The sequence below is a fragment of the Lepus europaeus genome, chromosome 12, assembly GCF_033115175.1.
Source record: "Lepus europaeus isolate LE1 chromosome 12, mLepTim1.pri, whole genome shotgun sequence".
Classification (NCBI taxonomy): Eukaryota; Metazoa; Chordata; class Mammalia; order Lagomorpha; family Leporidae; genus Lepus; species Lepus europaeus.
Window position 1 is genome coordinate 20,837,131 of NC_084838.1, and position 18,211 is coordinate 20,855,341.

Consider the following 18,211-nt stretch of genomic DNA (forward strand, 5'->3'; position numbering starts at 1 on the left):
AGATTCTGAGTCCAGCCCCCTTCCCTCGCAGGCCTCTGGCAAATGACTTAACCATTCTAGCAGGACCACTTGGTGGTGTTGTGAAGGTCGGGGACCATCTCTAGGGGTGCTGCTCATATTGTAATCATGAGAGATGTGTACATTCACTGAGATAATTTTTCAACAGATGGCTTATAAAGTGTCTTAAAGAGTGCTTTTTTCCTAATTTACTCCAAGGCCCCAAAGAGACTACCATTGGCCCTGTATTCTAAACCTAATCTCTATGTGTATTAAAGAGGCAATACACTTGTATCTAAAGAGTTGGCCAGAGAATCAACCAAAATAGTGGATATAAAACACTTTGAGAACTAACATGGTATGAAGATTATATTTCTCAGTTGTTTGTGATTATCCAACTTTGGAGAACTGCTGTGACACAGGCATAGTGTCATCTGGCAAATGCGGGGTTAGGAGATCCACATCCAAGCTCAGCTCCAACACTCCCCAGCTCTAACCTGTCAAGCCTCGTTAGCTCTGCTAACCTTACCTTTAAGAGGCAGCTGCAGGGCCTTGGAGTACAGTAGTTAAGATGCTGCTTGGGACCATATTGGAGTGCCTGGGTTTGACTCCTAGCTCCGGTTCCAATGTCAGCCTTCTGCTAATGCACACCCTGGGAGGCAGCGGGATGGCTCAAGTTCTCAGGTTCCTACCATTGACACAAGAGACTCGGATTGAGTTCCTGGCTCCTGCCTTCAGCTTGGCACAGCCCCAGCAGTTGTGGGCACTTGGGAAATGAGCCAGCAGATGGAAGATCCTTCTCTGTCTCTCTACCTCTCACTCTCTCTGCCTTTCAAATAAAATAAAAATAAACTTTAAAAAATGTAATATAACTGCAAAATAATAATCTCTAAGTTTTAGGGTTAAATTCTTCTTCCTCAAAAATTTCTCCCAGTCAATGTTCCATGCAGGCCCAATCCTAATTTTTGCAGGACTCAGGAAAAAGAATACAAAAGCAGGTCTACTAACCACAGCTGAAAAATCAAGCTAACAAATTATTAAAGAAAACATCTTCTTTCTCCTGCTTTGACCAGTGTAACTACATGACCTGGAAGGTCAGGTTCAAGTTCATTTAGAACTCAGATTCCTGAGGTTTCAATCCTGACATCCTAGTCCATGCCCCACCCTTCTCATTCCCAGTTTCTGCCCTTATTGGGCAGAAGAAGCTCTGGGCATATTCCTAAGACACCCCCCCTTCTCCCCAGCATTGCACATACTGCTGGGGTAGTCTGCCCTTGGGAGGATGGACTAAAGAAAGAGACCTGTCCACGGAAATAGGTGCGAAGCCGTTTGGACAGCAAATTCCCGGGTTCCAGGCACTAACAGCCAAGACTAGAAGAAATGCAGACTCCAAAGAGGCATAAATCCTGTTGTTGCTGTAGATTTATTTCCATGAACAGCAGCATGGCCAGCAGTGGGCCAGAGTAGAACTTTCCAAAGCAGGGGCCCGAAGCCAAGGGCCTTTCTTGATCAGATCCAAGATACTAGGTACATATGTGTTTCATTTTTTATTCCCTTTACTTTTACATAACTTTGAAATTTTACCGTATTAAAATATTTTTAAAGACTAAAATACAAGAGAAAAAAACTCCTTACAAAACCTGAGTTCTAAGTCCTTTGAGACTACGGAATTCTGAAGCTCGATGAGCGTCAAACTGAAACTTCTGCAGACTCAGCCCCTTAGAAACTAGAGCTCTGAATTCTTCTTGGTTAGTGTGAGTCCAGTAAACGTGGACTGGGGCACAGTATTTGATAAAGCTTTGGATCCCACCTCTAAAAGAAACCAATTCCAAGAAGGAGAAGAAAATCTAGGAACAGCAGGAGGGTTCCCATAGGCAAAATGCAGCTCCTCTAACTGGAAACCTCTCTCCCCTCCTCCCCGAGACAAGAGAATAAGTCTTTTGATAGAAAAGTAGTTGCATTTAATCACTAAAATTATTCGGACTCTCATGAAAGAGAAATAATCTAAGTTTAAAATGGGTGGGGCTCTTCTCCCTCATTTATTTTAGAGGCAAGAAGTGAATGACAGCAACAGAATGGCGCGGGTGAGGCTCCTGAGGACAGAAGTCCCCTCTCCCTTCTTCCCTTAAAGCGAAGGCCGCGATCCGCGGGCTGCCAGCCACTCTGCTCTGGATAAGGCTTCCTCAGCCTCGTCCGCAGCCCACGCCTCCAGAGACTCCTCGCTCTGTGCCCCAGAGGCTTGGTTCTCCTGCTCCTCCTCGTCGTCAGTGGCCTGGATAATCCTCAGGAGTTTGAGCTCAGGGTTCCAGCTTACTCCGGCCACGCTTCCTGCAAGCCTCTTGGAGGTCTCTCGCCTGGCAGCCTCAACTTCCAGCACAGCCTCCGCGGCAGTGCTATTGTTCTCATCTGCAGGTTCCGTCTCAGACAATTCAGGACCTAAAAGGAGACCCAACCGTTAATCGCACCTGTAGCCTTCTCCCAAATAACTGTGGCAGGCGGAGGCAGGCGGAGGATGGAAAAAAGAAAGACGGAGGTGTCTGCATCACCTCCTCGAAGGAGGAGGACTCTGCCCTCCACCGAGGTAAACCGTCCTCGTTGACACTGAAGCAGCCATCTCCCTACTCAGTCTCACAGCCCGTCTTCCACACTGGAGAAACCCCACAGAGCTCCCAGAGTAGTCCATCCTTGTTCTCTCTGAGGAATTCTGTGACTCACTGAGGGAAGTATAAGGAAATTTGAGTCAAGGCTTCAGAAACTAAAAGGATTTTCCTAAAAGATGCTTTTCTTGGAGAAATTCACAGAACAGAGACCCACCTCCCAGGCCTAGAGAGAGCCACGCATCACATCAAAGACAGAACAGAGACCCACCTCCCAGGCCTAGAGAGAGCCACGCATCACATATTCTTTGCCCTCCAGGATGTCCAGATGAAGCCAGAACCCACTTCTCTCCATTCCCTTCAGTCAACTAAAGGCAGACCACCTCCAAAGATGGCTGCCAACAACTACCGGTAGGCCTGTGTGTACACATATTCCTCCCATCAAGAGATGGAATTTGGTTCTTCTCCTTTGAATCTTGGCTTGACATGTGACTTCTTTGACCAATAAAATATGGGAAAAGTGACACTGTTTTACCACCAGGCCCATCACTTTCGAAGTTAATTTCATGAGACTGCTATACTATCAAGCACTAAACAAGACCCACGGAGAGGCCTCATTGAAGAATCCAGGCAACACGGCCAACTGCCCCAGACTAGCTACACTGAGTGCTCGAAAGCAAGGCCAGAATAATTGCCTAGCCAATCCACAGATCACTAGAAATAACACATCTCCCCGGCTTAAGCTTTGGGGGGATTTGCTACACTGTAACAGACAACTGCACTGGGCAGAGGCCCTGGTACACTCACCAGGCTACTTCTGTCTCCATCTGCTACTGCTGTTGCTTCATGTTACTTGCCAGACCTAGCAGAGTTCTCTGAACTCATGACCACAGAGCCAACTCAATTCTCATCTTATTGGCACTTCTGTCCCATCGTTGAGTTTCTAGTTGACCTACAAGTGACTCTAGTAGCTTACAAGTGAATCCTCACCCTACATAAGGCAAATCCTTAGTAGCATGTAAAAGAGAGAAAGGGGGCCAGCATCATGACGTAGCAGGTAAAGCTGCCACCTGCAGTGCCAGCCAGCATCCCATATGGGCACAGGTGTGAGTCCTGGCTGCTCCACTTCTGATCCTGCTCTCTGCTATAGCCTGGGAAAACAGTAGAAAATGGCCCAAGGCCTTGGACCCCTGAACCCACGTGGGAGACCCAGTGGAAGTTCCTGGCTCCTGACTTCAGATGGGTACGGCTCCGGCAGTTGCAGACAATTGGGGAGTGAACCAGAGGATGGAAGACTTCTCTCTCTCTCTCTCTTCCTCCCTCCCTCCCTCCCTCCCTCCCTTCCTCTCTGCCTCTGCTTCTCTGTATCTCTTTCAAATAAATAAATAAATCTTAAAAGAAAGAAAAAAAAGCAAGGACCTTCTCTTAAAAAAAAAAAACAGACCTTCTGAGATCTCTTTGTAATTCCCTTCACCTAGGACTGTGACCACATCTATTACAGAATCAGAGATTAAAGCAAAATATCTGTGTAAAAAGACTCAGAAGGGCTGGCGCTATAGCGCCACAGGTTAAGCCACCATCTACAGCACTGGCATCCCATATGGGTACTGTTTCAAGTCTTAGATGCTCAACCTCCAATCCAGCTCCCTGATAATGCACCTGGGAAAGCAGCAGAGGATAGTGGTTGAGCCCCTGCACCCACGTGGGAGACTCGGAAGAAGCTGCTGGCTCCTGGCTTCCACCTGGCCCAGTCTCAGCCGTTGTGTCCATTTTAGAAGTGAACCAGCAGATAGAAGATATCTCTCTCTCCCCTCCTCTCTGTAATTCTGACTTTCAAATAAATAAATAAATAAATAAATATTTTTATAAAATCAGAATTCCTCCAGGAAACCTAAGGGGCAGACACCTACACATTAAAGCAGCAAAAGAAGCCCCAACTCTACCTTTTCAGTTTATGAACATTCCTCTTACCAGATGTGACTCACCTTCTTCTTGCAGCATCCCATCGGATTCTGAAAAACAAAACAAAGTTCTAGTTTTATGTTTCTTTTGCATGATCTGCTTCACCAACTAGTCCCTAAATGTGTTCACTCTTTCCTCAATCTCCATTTGAACAAGCAGCCTCCAAACTGGCACCAGGAGTATTATGCCAAAAGACAACACGGCTGTTGGCTCCCCACCAGCGGAGGTTCTCACCTTTGCTGCACACTGGACGCACTGGGGAGCTCTACAAGACACTGAGGTCTGCTTCCTAGCACCAGAAATTCTGATTTCACAGGTGTGGAGTGCAACCTGAGTTTTAAAAGTCGCTCAGTTGACTCAGTGTGCAGTCCAGTGGAACACCACTGACCTGGAGGATAAATGTCAAATGTCTAAGAAGTCTCACAAGCATCCACCTAATTCTTTGGCCTGATCTACCTACTCTGCTTCCTTAATACCCAACCCTGCAGCCACACTGAACTTACCAGGAGCAGCAGTGCTCCTGAAAGATGTCTTTGCACAGGCTATTCCAGCTCCCAGAAATGCTATTCTGTATCACAGAAACCTCCCACACATATTCAAGATTCAGTACAAAGGGGCCAGCATTGTGGCACAGAAGGCTAAACTGGATTGATGGATCTCTCTTTCTCTCTCTCTCTCTCTCACACCCTCTCTGTAACTCTGACTTTCAAATAAATAAATAAGTCTTTTTTAAAAAGCAGAAGATCGAGAGCCATGAGAAATTCGCACAGCGAAGCCCAGGAGTCCGACAGAGACTGAGCAGGTCCACATTGAGGGAGCTAAAAAAGGGAAGTGGAGGAGGTGCAGCAGAGGCACAGTGGAGATGCCAAACAGGGAGATTCGCACCACCCTCCACAGTGAACCAGGTGAGAAACCATGAGTCCACGGAATTGCAGATAGCAGCGGCCGGAGAGCCTGGATACTGGGTTTGAAGTTCTAAGCAGGAAGAAAGAGAAAGTATAGGAGAACAAATGGAGAGTTCAGGGATGCCCCTGTTCATCTATGTCTCCCTCCTTCCCCCAACCGGACCTGCAGCTGGCTGGGAGAAGCCATATTGATTGCTCACATTTTCAAATGTAAGCAGGGGACTACCGCATATGCCTCCCATGCACACACCCATCAACTGCAGGGGCCACCTCACAACACCCCCCACTGGGAATGAGGATCACAACATTTCAGAGTAATTTCCTCCCTACCATGCAAGCTATACAAAGAGAAGTCCCAAATATCAAAAACTCAAGCTTGTTTCAAGCACCAGTGAGAAGCGAGTCTGGCCCCCCAGTAGGTGGGGCTTAGTGCACCAGACCTCTTGTACCTGCCCCCATGACGATCTAGAAGTGAGCAGGATTCCAGGAGATGAAGCTGCGTGCTTCCACTTGCATCACACATACACACAGAAGTTCATAATAGAAGGAGATCTCGCCACAAGCACAAAGACACAAATTAAAGAGAAAAGAAACCAAAATGCCAAAAAATAAAGGAAAAACCCTGAATAAGAATAAAGAAGACACTATGAGTATCCCAAAGGAACACTACAACTCTTCAATAATAGAAACTGCAGAAAAAGATATCAAGGATATGCCAGAAAACTAATTCAGAAAATTAATCGTCAGATTACTTAGAAGCAATCAGAAACAAATTCATGATCTAACTGAAAAACACTCTCAAGAAATTGAGATATTAAAGAGAAGTCAGAATGAAATACTAGAAATGTTTCTCATAGTGTCCATTTCACTTCAACAGGTTTCCTTTTAGGTGCTCAGTTAGTTGTCACTGATCAGGAACATATGATATTTGTCCCTTTGGGACTGGCTTATTTCGAGGAACAGCTTACTATTTTATTTCTTTTAGTATTTTTTGTTCTACTTGGTACCATTGGTTGAACTCTTTGATTAACACACAATTATTCTTAGGCATTTAAAATTAACTGAAGAGTTATCCCTGTTAAATATAAGAGTGGGAATGAGGGAGGGAGGAGATGTACAGTTCGGCACATGCTTGCTTGGACTTACCCCTGATGGTAGACTGGAAACATGCCAGGGGATTCCAATTCAATCCCATCAAGGTGGCATGTACCAATGCCATCTTACTTGTTAAAGTGATCAACTTAAGTTCATAGTTGATCAAAAAGATAGGATTAAGTGTCAAAAGTATTACATAAATAAGACCAGTGTCTGCAAATAATAATTGATAGAATTAAAAAGGAGAGCCGGTGCCGTGGCTCAACAGGCTAATCCTCCGCCTAGCGGCACCAGCACACCGGGTTCTAGTCCCGGTCGGGGCACCGATCCTGTCCCGGTTGCCCCTCTTCCAGGCCAGCTCTCTGCTGTGGCCAGGGAGTGCAGTGGAGGATGGCCCAAGTGGTTGGGTCCTACACCCCATGGGAGACCAGGATAAGCAACTGGCTCCTGCCTTCGGAACAGCGCGGTGCGCCAGCCGCAGCACGCCAGCCGCAGTGGCCATTGGAGGGTGAACCAACAGCAAAAGGAAGACCTTTCTCTCTGTCTCTCTCTCTCACTGTCCACTCTGCCTGTCAAAAAAATAAAAATAAAAAAATAAAAGAATTAAAAAGGAGAGAATGATCCTACATGGGAGGTGAGACACACAGCAGACTCATAGAATGGCAAATGCTCTGAGCAGCACTCTGGCCTCAGAATCAGCCCTTAATACATTCGGATCTGGCTAGAAAGTCCATGAGAGTTTCGCAGGCATGGAAAGCCAAGACACTCTGGCAAAAAATGACCTAGATGGGGGAATCTCTGTGAGTGAGATCCCAGCGGAAAGAACGGGCCATTAAAGAAGGAGGTACCTTTCTCTGAAGGGAGGAGAGAATTTCTACTTTGCTTATGGCCTTGTCTAAATAAGATCAGAGTTTGTGAACTCAGGAGGCTTCCATAGCCTTGGCAGCTCATGATAAGAGCCTCGAGTGATTACTGACATCATAAATAAGAGTGTCAATTGTTAAATCAACAACGGGAGTCACTGTGCACCTACTCCCCATGTAGGATCTTTGTCCTTAATGTATTGTACTATGTGAATTAACGGTGAAACTACTACTCAAACAGTACTCTGAGCTTCGTGTGTCTGTGTGGGTGCAGTCTGTTGAAATCTTTAATTAGTAATACATTAAGTTGATCTTCTGGATATAAAGATGATTGAAAATGAATCTTGATGAAGGATGGGATGGGAGAGGGAGTAGGAGATGGGATGGTTGCGGGTAGGAGGAAGTTATGGGGGGAAAATCTGCTGTGATTCAAAAGTTGTACTTTGGAAATTTATATTCATTAAATAAAAGTTGAAAAAAGAAAAAAAGAAATACTAGAAATGAAGAATTCAATATATCAAATATAAAATGCAGTGGAAAGCTTTGACAATAGAATAGGTGAGACAGAAGAAAGAAAATCAGAACTCGAAGACAAACTTTTGGAAATACAGTCAGACCAAATAAAAGAAGAAATTAGAAAATTAAAAATCACAGTTGGAGATCTATAAGATTCTATCAAACGACCCAATATATGGATCCTAGGAATTCCAGAAGGCATGGAAAGAGAGAAAGAATTAGAAGGTCTTCTTAATGAAACAATAACAGAGAACTTTCCCACTCTGGAGAAAGAAAGAGACTCAAGTACAAGAAGTACACAGAACTCCCAACAGACATGACCAGAAAAGAACTTCACCACGATACATTGTAGCAAAACTCTCCTCAGTAAAATATAAAGAAAAGATGTTAAAATGTGCAGGAGGGGTCGGTGCTGTGGCGTAACGCCCTGGCCTGAAGCGCCAGCATCCCATATGAGCTCCGCTTCTAGTCCCAACTGCTCCTCTCCCAATCCAGCTCTCTGCTATGGGAAAGCAGTAGAAGATGGCCCAAGACCTTGGGCCCCTGCACCCACGTGGGAGACCTGGAAGAAGCTCCTGGCTCCTGGCTTTGGATCAGCACAGCTCCGACCGGTGTGGTCATCTGGGGAGTGAACCATCAGATGGAAGACCCCTCTCTCTCTCTCTGCAACTCCTCTCTCTGTGTAACTCTGACTTTCAAATAAATAAATAAATCTTTAAAGAAAATAGAAAATAAAATGTACAGGAGAGAAAGGACAAATCACATTCAGAGGAAACCCAATTAGAATCACTCTGGACAATGTCAAAACATATCCCAGTCCTAAGAGAAAAAAACTGTCAACAAAGAATACTGTACCCTGCAAAACTCTCATTTATGAATGAAGAAGAAATAAGCATCTTTCACAGCAAGCAAAAATTGAAAGAATTTGCAACTACTCACCCAGCCCTACAAAAGATGTTCAAGGATGTGCTAGACACAGAAACACAGAAACAGGAACATCACTACAAAAATAGATGAACACAGAAAATCACCCAGCAAAAGTACAAATGAAATCCAGGACTATTTACGGAAACATGACAGGGAAAAGTTGGTATTTAACAATAGTCACACTGAATGTAAATAGTCTCAACTCCCCACTTAAAAGACACAGGCTAGCTGAATGGATTAAAAAAGAAAACCCATCTATTTGCTGCCTACAAGAAACACATCTTACCAACAAAGATGCATGCAGACTGAAAATGAAAGGATGGAAAAAGATAATCTATGCTAACAGAAACCAAAAAAGAGCTAGTGTGGCCATCCTAATATCAGACAAAATATACTTTAACATGAAAACTATTAAGAGAGACAAAGAAGGACACTACATAATGATCAAAGGATAAATTCAACAGGAAGATGTGACTATTATAAATATATATGTACCTAATTACAGGGCACCTGGCTATTTAAAAGAAGTGTTAAGGGTTTAAAGGGAGATACAGACTCAAATACAATAGTAATAGGGGCCTTCAATACCTCACTTTTCAGCAATGGACAGATCTATCAGACCAAAAATCAATAAGTAAACAACAGAGTTAATCAACACCATAGACCAAATAGACCTAGCAGATATCTACAGAGCCTTCCATCCTACAACCACAGAGTACCCATTTTTCTCTCCAGTGCATGAAACTTTCTCTAGGATTGACCACATGCTAGGCCATAAAGCAAGTCTCAGAAAATTCAAAAAATCAAAATCATACCATGTATTTTCTTGGACCACAATGTAGTGAAACTGGAAATCAACAACTCAACAATCTCTACCTCATAGGCAAACACATGGAGAATGAACAACATGTTTCTGAATGAACAGTGAGTTAAAGAAGAAATCAAAAGATTTGTGGGAACAAATGAAGACAATACAACTTACCAAAATTTGTGGGATACGGCAAAAGCAGTGTTAAGAGGAAAATTTACAGCAATTGGTGCCTACATCAAGAAACTGGAAAGACACCAAATAAATGAACTATCTATACACCTCAAGGATCTAGAAAAACAACAGCAAACCAAATCCAAAACTAGCAGAAGAAAAGAAATAATTAAAATCAGAGAAGAAATCAACAAAATTGAAACCAAAATAATATAAAAGATCAGCAAAATGAAGAGCTGATTTTTTGAAAAAAATAAACAAAACTGACACACCATCAGCCCAACTAATCAAAAAAAGGAGAAGACCCAAATCAATAAAATTAGAGATGAAAAAGGAAATGTAACAACAGACACCACAGAAATTAAAAGAATCATCAGAAACTACTATAAAGAACTGTATGCCAACAAACTGGGAAACCTAGAAGAAATGGTTAGATTCCTAAACACATACAATCTACCTAAACTGAGCCATGAAGACACAGAAAACCTAAACAGATGCATAACCAAGACAGAAATTGAAACAGTAATAAAGGCCCTCCCAACAAAGAAAAGCCCAGGACCAGATGGCTTCACTGCTGAATTCTACCAGACATTTAAAGAAGAACTAACTCCAATTCTTCTCAAGTTATTCAAAATAATTGAAAGGGAGGGAATCCTTCCAAATTCTTTCTATGAAGCCAATATCACCTTAATTCCTAAACCTGGAAAAGATGCAACAGAGAAAGAGAACTACAGACCAATTTCCCTAATGAACATAGATGCAAAAATCCCCAACAAAATTCTGGCCAATTGAATCTAACAATACATCAGAAAGATCATTCACCCAGACAAAGTGGGATTTATCCCATGTATGCAGGGATGGTTCAACATACGGAAATCAATGTAATACATCACACTGGCAAACTGAAGAACAAAAACCATATGATTATCTCAATAGATGCAGAGAAAGCATTTGACAAAATACAATACACTTTAATGATAAAAACTCTAAGAAAATCGAGTTTAGAAGGAATATTCCTCACTAGGCAACTTATGACAAACCCATTGCCAGAGTCCTATTGACTGGAAGAAAGTTGGAAGCATTCCCACTGAGATCTAGAACAAGACAAGGATGCACACGCTCACCATTGCTATTCAATAAAGTCCTGGAAGTTTTAGCCAGAGCCATCAGGCAAGAAAAAGAAATCCAAGGGATTCAAATCAGTAAAGATGAAGTCAAACTATCCCTATTTGCAGATGATATGATTCTATATATAGGGGATGCAAAAGACTCCCCTAAGAGACTACTGGAACTCATAGAAGAGTTTGGTAAAATAGCAGAATATAAAATCAACACACAAAAAATAATACCTTTGGATACACAGATAATGCTACAAATGAGAAAGAACTTCTAAGATCAATCTCATTCATGACAGCTACAAAAAGAATCAAAACCCTTGGAAAAAATTTAACCAAGGACATCAAAGATCTCTATGATGAGAATTACAAAACATTAAAAGGAAATAGAAGACATAAAAAAAGGAAAAACTCCCATGTTCATGGATTAGAAGAATCAATATCATCAAAATGTCCATTTTTCTGAAAGTAATTTTCAGATTCAATGCAATACCAATCAAAATACCAAAGACATTCTTCTCAGATCTAGAAAAAATGATGCTGAGATTCATTTGGAAACACAGGAGACCTCAAATAGCTAAAGCAATCTTATACAACAAAAACAAAGCCAGAGGCATCACAATACCAGATTTCAAGACATATTACAAGGCAGTTATAATCAAAACAACCTAGTATTGGCACAAAAACAGATGGATAGACCAATGGAACAGAATCAAAATGCCAAAAATCAATCCCAACATCTATAACCAACTTATATTTGACCAAGGAGATAAAACCATTCCCTGGAGCAAGAATAGTCTCTTCAACAAATGGTGCTGGAAAAACTGGATTTTCACACGCAGAAACATGAAGCAGGACCCCTAACCTACACCTTACACAAAAATCCATTCAAAATAGACTGAAGACCTAAATCTATGACCCAATACCATCAAACTACTAGAGAGCATTGGGGAAACCCTGCAAGATATTGGCACAGTAAAGAGTTCCTAGAAAAGACCCCAGAGAGGCAGACAATAAAAGCCAAAATTAACAAATGGTATTACATCAAACTGAGAAGCTTCTGTACTGCAAAAAAAAAAAAACAGGAAAGTGAAGAGGCAGCTGACAAAATGGGAGAAATTATTTGCAAACCATGCAACTGATAAAGGATTAATAACCAGCAATATATAAAGTGATCAAAAAACTCAACAATAACAACAACAACAACAACAAAAAAAAAACAGTCAAGAAATGGGCAAAGGACTTAAACAGACATTTTTCAAAAGAGGAAATCCAAAAGGCCAACAGACACATGAAAAAATGCTCAGGGTCACTAGCCATCATGGAAATGCAAATCAAAGCCACGATGAGGCATCACCTCACCCCAGTTACAATGGCTTTCATTCAGAAATCAACAAACAACAAATGCTGGTGAGGATGTGAGGGAAAAGGTACCCTAATCCATTGTTGGTGGGAATGCAAACTGGTAAAACGACTATGGAAGACAGTTTGGAGATACCTCAGAAATCTGAATATAGTCCTACCATACAACCCAGCCATCCCACTCCTCAGAATTTACCCAAGGGAAATGAAATCAGCAAATAAAAGAGCTATCTGCATCCCCATGTTTATTGCAGCTCAATTCACAATAGCTAAGACATGGAATCAACCTAAATGCCCATCAACCAAAGACTGGATAAAGAAAGTATGGGATATGTACTCTATGGAATACTACACAGTGGTAAAAAAAAAAAAAAAAAATGAAATCGAGTCATTTAAAAAAAATGGATGAATCTGAAAAACATCATACTTAGTGAAATAAGCCAGTCTGAAAGGGAAAAATACCATATATCCTCCTTGATCTGTGACAACTAACAGAGCACCTAAAAGGAAACCTGTAGAAGTGAAACTGACACTATGAGAAGCAATGACTTGAATAACCCTTGTCTTGACTGTCAAGGAACAGTTTGTTAATTTATTTTATTTTTAAATTATTTTTATTTATTTATTATTTAACACCATTGGTTGAACTCTTTACTTAACATAGAATTAATCATAGGTGTATAAAGTCAATTGAAAATAGATCCCAGTTTAAAAAAAAAAGAGTGGGAATAAGAGAGGGAGGAGCTATATAGTTTGGCACACATTCCCATGGACTTACCCCTAAGGGTAAAGCTAAAAACTTGCCATGCAGCCAGCGCCGCAGCTCACTAGGCTAATCCTCCGCCTTGCGGCGCCGGCACACCGGGTTCTAGTCCCGGTCGGGGCACCGATCCTGTCCCGGTTGCCCCTCTTCCAGGCCAGCTCTCTGCTGTGGCCCAGGAGTGCAGTGGAGGATGGCCCAAGTCCTTGGGCCCTGCACCCCATGGGAGACCAGGAGAAGCACCTGGCTCCTGCCTTTGGATCAGCGCGGTGCGCCGGCCGCAGCGCACCTACAGCGGCGGCCATTGGAGGGTGAACCAACGGCAAAAGGAGACCTTTCTCTCTGTCTCTCTCTCTCTCTCACTATCCACTCAGCCTGTCAAAAAAAAAAAAAAAACTTGCCATGCAACTCCAAATCCCATTAAGCTGGGTGGTACTAATGCCATCTTACACGTTAAAGTGATCATATTAAGTAAGAAACTGATCATACAGATAGGATTAACTGTCAAAGGGATCACATAAATAAGACCCAATGTTTGGTAATAAAAATGGAATTTAAAAGGAGAGAATGTTTCAACATGGGAAGCAGTCCACACAGCAGACTCATGGAATGCCCTAAATAGCACTCTTACCTCAGAGGCAGCTTAAGGCACTCCGGACTGGCTGATAAGCCCATGACAGCATTTCAGGCATGGAAAGCCAAGACACAGCAGAAAAAAAAAAAAAAAAAAAAAATCCTACATGAAGGATCTCTGTAAGTGAGATCCCAGTGGAAAGAAGGGGCCATCAAAGAAGGATGTACTTTTCTCTGAAGGGAGGAGAGAATTTCCACTTTGCTTATGGCCTTGTCTAAATACTGATGGAGTCTGTGGACTCAAAAGGCTTCCATAGCCTTAGCAGCTCATGGCAAGAGCCTTGGGTGAACATTGACATCATAAATAAGAGTGTTAATTGTTAAATTAACAAAGAGTCACTGTGTACTTATTCCCCATGCAGGACCTCTGTCCTTAATGAGTTGTATTATGAGGATTAACTGCAAAACTTGTTCTCAAACAGTACTTTATACATTTTGGGGGGGGGAGTACAAACTGTTGAAATATTTACTAAGTATAGAGCTGGTCTTCTGTATATAAAGTTAATTAAAAACAAATTTTAATGAAGAATGGGATGGGAGAGGGAGTAGAAAGTGGGATGGGAGTGGAGGTGGGAGGGTTGGTATGGGGGGAAGAACCACTATATTCCTAAAGTTGTACCTATGAAATTTGCATTCATTAAATAAAAGCTTTTTTAAAAAAAAAAAAAAAAAGAAGGCTAAACTGCCATCTGCAGTGCTGGCATCCCATACGTGCACCGGTTTGAGTCCTGGTTGCTCCACTTCCGATCCAGCTCCCTGCTAATACACTTGGGAAAACAGTACAGGATAGCCCAAGTGCTTGAGTGCCTGCACCTACATGGGAGACCTGGAAGAAGCTCCTGGCTCCTGGCTTTGGCCTGGCCCAGCTGCAGCTGTGGTGGCCACTGGGGAATGGATCAGAGGATGGAAGCTCTCTGTCTCTCCTTCTCTCTCCCTCTGTATCTCTGCCTTTCAAATAAAATAAAATATCTTTCAAAAAAAGTTTCAGTACAAGAATCATCTCTTCTATCAGACCTTTCTCAACTCAGTGAGGACAGGCCACTGCCCTAAGAAAATAACTCAAGGAGCTCCCCAGTCACCCAAGCAAAACAGCTCCTACTGGAGGTATCAAGAAGGGGTATAAGGCCAGCGCAGTGGCTCAATAGGCTAATCCTCCACCTTGCGGCGCCGGCACCCTGGGTTCTAGTCCCGGTCAGGGCACCGGATTCTGTCCCGGTTGCCCCTCTTCCAGGCCAGCTCTCTGCTGTGGCCAGGGAGTGCAGTGGAGGATGGCCCAAGTACTTGGGCCCTGCACCCACATGGGAGACCAGGAGAAGCACCTGGCTCCTGCCTTTGGATCAGCGCGGTGCGCCGGCCGCAGCGCGCCAGCCGCAGCAGCCATTGGAGGGTGAACCAACAGCAAAAGGAAGACTTTTCCCTCTGTCTCTCTATCTACTCTGCCTGAAAAGAAGAAGGAGAAGGAGAAGGAGAAGGAGAAGAAGGAGGAGGAGAAGGAGGAGAAGGAGGAGAAGGAGAAGGAGAAGAAGGAGAAGGAGAAGGAGGAGAAGGAGGAGAAGGAGGAGAAGGAGAAGGAGGAGAAGGAGGAGAAGGAGAAGGAGAAGGAGAAGGAGGAGAAGGAGAAGGAGGAGAAGGAGAAGGAGGAGAAGGAGAAGGAGGAGAAGGAGAAGGAGGAGAAGGAGAAGAAGGAGGAGAAGGAGAAGGAGAAGGAGAAGGAGAAGAAGGAGAAGGAGAAGGAGAAGGAGAAGGAGAAGAAGAAGAAGAGGAAGAAGAAGAGGAAGAGGAAGAGGAAGAGGAAGAAGAAGAAGAAGAAGTATAAAAGGCACTGGAATGGCATTCAGGGGAGCAGCAGTGATCACCTGGAGGGGCTGCCAATCCTGGACACGTCTCCTCCCACTGTGGGCCACAGCCCTGATCCTGGCCCCTCCCTCGGGAAGGTCGGAGATCTCCCGACGTCCTCAGGTTGGAGGGCACCGTTGGTTTCGGAGCTCAGCAGGAGGGGCAGCAAAGTAAGGCGCAGCGTCCTTCTCAGGAACAGCTCACCTGAGCCCTCCCAGAGCCCCAGGAGCAGAGGGGGAATGCTGATGATCACCCAGCTGCCCTCACATTAAAGCCAGCAGTGTCCAGTCTGAGGAGAGCGGGATAATCTCGCAAGGTCTCAGAGGATCTTTCTTCCTCTCTGCACTCTCCCTCCCTCCCATCCTGTGCTCAAGCTGACAAATGTCAGAGGGTCAAGGTCAGTGTATCTGTCAGCGCAGAAACAAGAAGGGCTCCAGAAAAGCGAGACAGTCATTCTCATCTCTGGCACAAACACGAAAGAGAAAGGCCTGCCTGCCAAGAGGTGGCTGCCTGCTTCCTCACGGCGCTGGACAGCGTGCTGACACCACCCTGGACAGTGTGCTGACACCACCCGAGGCCCCAGCGACTCCCTCGCCATGGTGGGGAAGCAGCAGGGCCCAGGGACTCTGCTTTCTTAGGAGTCTTCTGAGGCCCTAGCGAGGTGCCCCTGCTCTTTCCTCCCTCCTTGGCCAGTGGATCCTCACGGGCATCTCCTCAGGAACCTGGACTTGCTCATGGCCTGATCCTCAAAGCCCTGTCTTTTCTAAGGTACGACCAGAGGCAAAAATAACGGACTCGTGCTCATGGTCATCTCTCAAATCCCCAGGCAAAGCAGACATCTGGCCCAGCTGGCTTGCCAAGTATTTGATGGACAAACAATACGAATTAGATCAGCCAGGCTGAAGCATTCCAAGAACTCTGAGGGCCTGACAAAGGCAAAAGCATGCTGGATTTTCCCTGTCCTCAGCTACATTCGGGGATTCCATCCCTCCCGACCAAGCACATGTTCTCCTTACCACAGAGAGAGTCACAGACGATGTTAACCGAACGTTGACGAGACACGTTCTGCCTCTCTGCACCGCCTTTGGCTTTCTTTTTAGCCCCCTGAAACTCACAAGAGAAGGAACCAAATTGGGACTTCTGGAAGTGAAGTAAACTTTTTCAAAAGGAGACAGCAAGAAAGAACATCTACAAGCAGACAGGAACTCTGTGTCCACAGCCACACAAGACAGAGAGAAGCCCCCCTCACACATCCCTTCCCATTGCAGGCTGCACCGGCTTCTTCCAGTCCCAGCGGGGCCCAGGCATCCTCTCACTATCACCCTACTGTTTCTTAGTAGGCGTCTTCACCTTCCTCTGTTGCTGCTGCCACCACTGCTGTTTCCTGAGACCTGGTGACCAGAGAGCCAGCTCAATTCTCTTCCCACAGACAGGCCCCATCCTCCTGCCGGGCTGCCTGCTGTGACCTGCCCCACAATGGTGACTCTCCCTGGTCAGGACCAAGCCTGAGGCAGCTACTTCCTGAAACTGGAGTTTCCTGAGTTCTCCACCTGGGGCCCTGACTGTGGCCACACATGTAAGTAAACTGGGGCCAAGTTAAAGTATGCGCAGCGTGGGCTGAAGGGGGAAGAGTCAGCAGCAAATCTACCTTCTATCTTTAGGCTGTATTGTAACTTCTTCCAATGCTCAGGATGTCGCAGCGCTGGTCTCTGGAGGGAAAAAGAATTTAAGAAAAGCTCAGCTGTAGAGTTTCCCTTTTTCCCAAGAGTATCCCTCAACGCATTTATTCTCTAATCAACAAGGCTATTTGACAACTGGTGTTTTGCAGCATTGTACCAGGGCCTACAGAAGGGAGGAAAAAGCGTGGGGACTGAAGTGCGGAGGAATCACCAACAGAGCTCTCCTCAAACTCTCCCCATACATTGGCCTTCACCTCCGTAGAGTCCACCTCCTGCGGGGCCTGCGTGCAGAGCGTAAGGGCAGAAGAGAAATAAGGGACACAAAGCCGGCTCTTCCTCACGCAGGCCTCTTCCTGGGCGGCTCCCAGCCCTTACCTGCAGGGTGAGGCGGTGGGCAGTCAGAAACATCTTAGAAGAAAGCGCACTGTCGGGCCGGTCCTTTTCCAGGGGAAGAGTCTTCTTCACCATGGCCAGCTGGATCTTCAACTCCGGGCAAGGCATGTCTCTCCCTCCATCTGGGAAAAGGCTGATGGGGATAGCCAGAGCCAGTCAGCAACACCTCTTCTCAGAGTGTGTGACTGAGGAGAGAGTGATGAAATGTTTGACGGAATGTTTGCATGAAAGGTCTGAAGGTCCATGTTTGAAGGAACTTCCACTTTCAGCCCAAAGGCCTGCACCAGCAGTTGCTCACCGGGACGCCTTACGCATGCAACTCCGATGGCCCAGGCTGCACTAAGTTCCCATGCCAGCCTCATGCACTTTGTATCACTCCAGCCTTACAACCCCCTGAGCATGGGTATTCTTATCTCTACTTTGCAAATGAGGAAAATGAAGCTTACACAGGCTAAATATATCCAGCAAATTCACAAGCTGGTTACGTTTCAACAAAAATTCAAAGGTCATCTCACTCCAAACTCCATTCTGCCTCCCACTCACCCACAATAGAAGAAGAGAGCAATAGTGCCTTTCCCGCCAATGGAGA

General features: G+C 44.6%; 1 protein-coding gene across 5 annotated transcripts in view; it reads right to left on the reverse strand.

Moving 5' to 3' along the window:
• Nucleotides 1-1,408: 1,408 nt before the first annotated feature.
• Nucleotides 1,409-18,211, reverse strand: part of C12H9orf43 (chromosome 12 C9orf43 homolog) — a 34,103-nt gene continuing 17,300 nt past the window's right edge. For all 5 annotated transcript variants that reach the window (XM_062207723.1, XM_062207724.1, XM_062207721.1 and 2 more), the window contains 6 exons: nt 17,605-17,755; nt 17,199-17,259; nt 16,901-16,941; nt 16,567-16,654; nt 4,580-4,606; nt 1,409-2,433 (listed from right to left, as the gene is read on the reverse strand). In XM_062207723.1, the coding sequence (XP_062063707.1) occupies nt 2,123-2,433; nt 4,580-4,606; nt 16,567-16,654; nt 16,901-16,941; nt 17,199-17,259; nt 17,605-17,755 (679 nt within the window). In that variant the 3' untranslated portion in view covers nt 1,409-2,122. The remainder of the gene's footprint in view (nt 2,434-4,579; nt 4,607-16,566; nt 16,655-16,900; nt 16,942-17,198; nt 17,260-17,604; nt 17,756-18,211) is intronic.